This window comes from Octopus bimaculoides, chromosome 30 (genome assembly GCF_001194135.2).
Source record: "Octopus bimaculoides isolate UCB-OBI-ISO-001 chromosome 30, ASM119413v2, whole genome shotgun sequence".
In the NCBI taxonomy this organism is placed as follows: Eukaryota; Metazoa; Mollusca; class Cephalopoda; order Octopoda; family Octopodidae; genus Octopus; species Octopus bimaculoides.
Window position 1 is genome coordinate 4,182,562 of NC_069010.1, and position 3,902 is coordinate 4,186,463.

At 43.2% G+C, this 3,902-nt stretch overlaps 1 protein-coding gene across 1 annotated transcript in view; it reads right to left on the reverse strand.

Annotated features, from left to right (window-relative positions):
* Window positions 1–3,902, reverse strand: part of LOC106882703 (eukaryotic translation initiation factor 4H) — a 34,417-nt gene that overhangs the window by 7,863 nt on the left and 22,652 nt on the right. The window contains exon 5 of the mRNA XM_014933467.2: window positions 3,406–3,493. Within this exon, the coding sequence (XP_014788953.1) occupies window positions 3,406–3,493 (88 nt within the window). The remainder of the gene's footprint in view (window positions 1–3,405; window positions 3,494–3,902) is intronic.

Sequence of the window (3,902 nt, forward strand, 5' to 3'; positions counted from 1 at the left end):
GTCAGTGATTAGTAGAAATTATCGAAATAAGACAATTTGTTACATGAAATAAATTCGAATACAAAAATATTTTTCTGTTCTATAACACAAAATAGATAAGTATACGAAGTTTGAAAGTCTTTCGGTACCAAAAACACTACATAAAACATAAATGAAAACTGGCGCTCCCGTTTTAAAATAGATCCTCCAAATTCAGCTCCTTGCCATACACCCAGGAAAATCCACAAGTGGTTGTTAGGGAGTTCCTAAGACTTCACCGGTGTCATTTCCGGCCCTTCAAATTCTCCTGATTGTAATCCCATGGATAACAACAACTATGCATGGGTTGCAGTTGAGAAAGATACCAACTGCTCAGCCTGCAACACCGAGCCAAGGACTGGCAGCCAAGATCAAGGAGGTGTTTGAAAATCTTCCCAGGAACACAGTAAGGGATGAATGGCGCCAGGTTCGGGAGCCGTCTTGAGGAGGCTGTGTTGGGAGGTGAGGGCAGCTACTTTGAGCAAACTTATCTCCCAACCATAATCTAGTTGATACTGAAAATTTTTAAAATATATTTTTGTTTTTGGATGGGATATTGTTCTCCTACCCTTTTGTGCAAACTGTCAGATTTAGTCTGTGTATGTATGTATATCATCATCGTCGTCGTCTAACATCCATCCTCCATGCACGCATGGGTAGGACGGTTCACAGGAGCTGGCCAAGTAGAAAAACTACCCTATGCCACTGTGTCTGTTTTGGTAGGGATTTTATGGCTGAATACCCTTCCTAACACCAACCACTCTGCAAGGTGTGTATATACATACATAAACACACACACACACATATATAGGCACAGGCGTGGCAGCTGCTTGCTTCCCAACCACATGGTTCCAGGTTCAATCCTACTGTCTGGCACCTGGGCCAAGTCTTCTACTACAGCCTCAGGCCGACCAAAGCCTTGTGAGTGGATTTGGTAGACGGAAACTGAAAGAAGCCTGTTATATATGTGTGCGTGTGTGTCTTTGTGCTTGTGTTTGTCCCCCCCAACGCCGTTTGACAACTAGTACTGGTGTGTTTACGTCCCCCGTAACTTAGTTTGGCAAAGAGACCGATAGAATAAGTACCAGGTTTATAAAAAGTAAGTACCAGAGTCGATACATTCGACTAAAAATTCTTCAAGGCGGTGCCCCAGCATGGCCGCAGTCTAAAGACTGAAACAAGTAAAAGACAAGAGATATATATGATGTATATTTGATTATATGCATGCACACATACATGTATTGTTTATCAATAACTGAACGACATTACAGAAACACTTAAGGGCTGAGAGTTTCATGCACTGGCACCGAGCATTTGATAAAAACATATACACACATTCTGAGTTCTTCCTGTCAGCATCACCAAATTTACATATTACATATAAAATACATTTTTTTTTTATATATAGAAGTGGCTGTGTGGTAAGTAGATTGCTTCAGTCTCAGTCCCATTGCGTGGTGCCACGCAGTGGGACTGAACTCGGAACCATGTGGTTGGTAAGCAAGCTACTTACAACACAGCCACTCCTACGCCTAATTATATACTCTTTTACTTGTTTCAGTCATTTGACTGCGGCCATGCTGGAGCACCGCCTTTAGTCGAGAAAATCGATCCCAGGACTTATTCTATCGGTCTCTTTCTGCCAAACCGCTAGGTTACGGGGACGTAAACACACCAGCATCGGTTGTCAAGCGATGGTGGGGGGACAAACACAGATACACAAACATATATATATGACGGGCTTCTTTCAGTTTCCGTCTACCAAATCCACTCACAAGGCTTTGGTCGGCCCGAGGCTATAGTAGAAGACACTTTCCCAAGGTGCCACGCAGTGGGACTGAACCCGGAACCATGTGGTTGGTAAGCAAGCTACCTACCACACAGCCACTCCTGTTTGTATGTTGCAGATTTTTCACCCATCGCAGGGGTTTTTTTGGAACGCAACACCTGTGATAGTCAAGGGATTACTGTATATGAAGTGTTACGAATATAGTAACTTGGGTCCACAAATTGGCGGAGATGATGGTAAGGTTCTGACTTCGAATCCGCGGTTATTTCCCTTTAACCCACTCTCTGGATCTTTGGGGGAAGAGCGAGCAAATTTCCATTCTGAAAATGCAACCCAGAGAAAAACAGTTTGGGAGCCACTGCCGCAGAGCGCACTGGGTACTTTTTACGTGGCACCTTGGGATTAGGGCACGTCCTCTCAAGTACAGCAATGCATCACATCCCTCAGTCCTGTCATTTCCTTCATCGGACTCGGCATTTTGAGATCAGCCTTCACATGTCCCACTTCTCTTATATTCACCTTCCTGTACCTTCAGAGTATACCCTGACATATCTTCCTCTTCTCCAGCTGGGCTAGCCATGTACATCCCCGACAACAGAACCCCTATTCATACTCCAACCTCTCTGCATCTGGCATAAAGCTTACCTCCATCAATACTGCTACTGCCACCTGGTTGACAGGTCTTGTCATGCAAGTTGAGGGGCTTCACTAGTGATGGTGCCATGCAAAAAGCATCCAGTTACAACCGGTTATGGGAGAATCCTGAACACCCTTATGCGACTGAAGGTGGACTAACCAATTACAATAAATAAGAACGGAGTGAACTGTCAAGGGGGTAGTTGACAGTGTTAGTTTGACGAGTGTTTGTTAAACCGTCGTTAGTTGAACAGTCAACACCTAGTATCCTGCCTACATTCGAGTAACGTGGAGTGCGCTGTCTTAACTTCTATTTCTGCGATAGGTTATTTTTAGATGACCACAACCATTGTTTATTTTTATGTTTTTTAATTTATTATTAGTGTTGCTTAATGTGGTTTGCTAAAATTGCTGTTTCTTTTGAGATATCATCAGAAAAAGGTAATTAAAATTCATTAAAATGACAGATCTATCAGACTTTCAAACCGGTAAAATTGTTGGTACTCGTATGGCAGGCGCTGGTATGTACTTCACATATACACATGCCCTTAATGTTATGACGAGGGTCCCAGTTGATTTGATAAAAAAAACAGCCTGCTTGCGAAACTAATGTGCAAGTGGCCTAGTACTCCACAGACATACCTACCCATAATGTAGTCCTCAGGGAGATTGAATGTGACACAGAATGTCTCAAGGCTGGCCCATTTTGAATTACAGGTACAACTCAATTTTGCCAGCTGAGCGAACTGGAGCAATGTGAAATAAAGTAACTTGCTCAAGGACACAACGCGTCGCCGGGAATTGAACTCACAACCTTACGATCATGAGCTGAATACAGTTACAAGCATGAGTGCAAAATGTTGAACACCATCCTCTGTGAAAGTAAGAGGGGATTGCCATGGCTGGAACACCATGATTGTAGTTGACCTGGGGCCAAAATAAGAGTTAAGTATAATACATACCTTGTGAACGGCCACGACCGCCAAAAGACCCTTTGTCACGCTGACGGCCCTCGGCAACGTCGACCCGTAAAGAACGTTCTTCAAAAACCTGAAAATAATAATAGATAATAATAATAATGGTTTCAAATTTTGCCACAAGGGCAACCATTTTGGGAGAGGGGACGTGTCGATTATATCGACCGCAGGGTCCAACAGGTACTTAATTTGTCGACCTCAAAAGGATGAAAGGCGAAGACGACCTCAGCAGAATTTGAACTCAGAACGTAGCGGCAGATGAAATACCACAAAGCATTTCGTCCACTGTGCGAAAGATTCTACCAGCTTGCCTCCTTAATAATAAATGTCCGGATGCAGTACCAGGCAGTGGATTTCATGGCTTCTCAACATTAACTAATTGGAAGTGTTATCATGTACATTGTTTTGTCTTGGTATAAAAAGATGGGCTACAGCAAATATTCTGCTCAATACCACAGATTTGCTAATGCCCTGATGCAGTA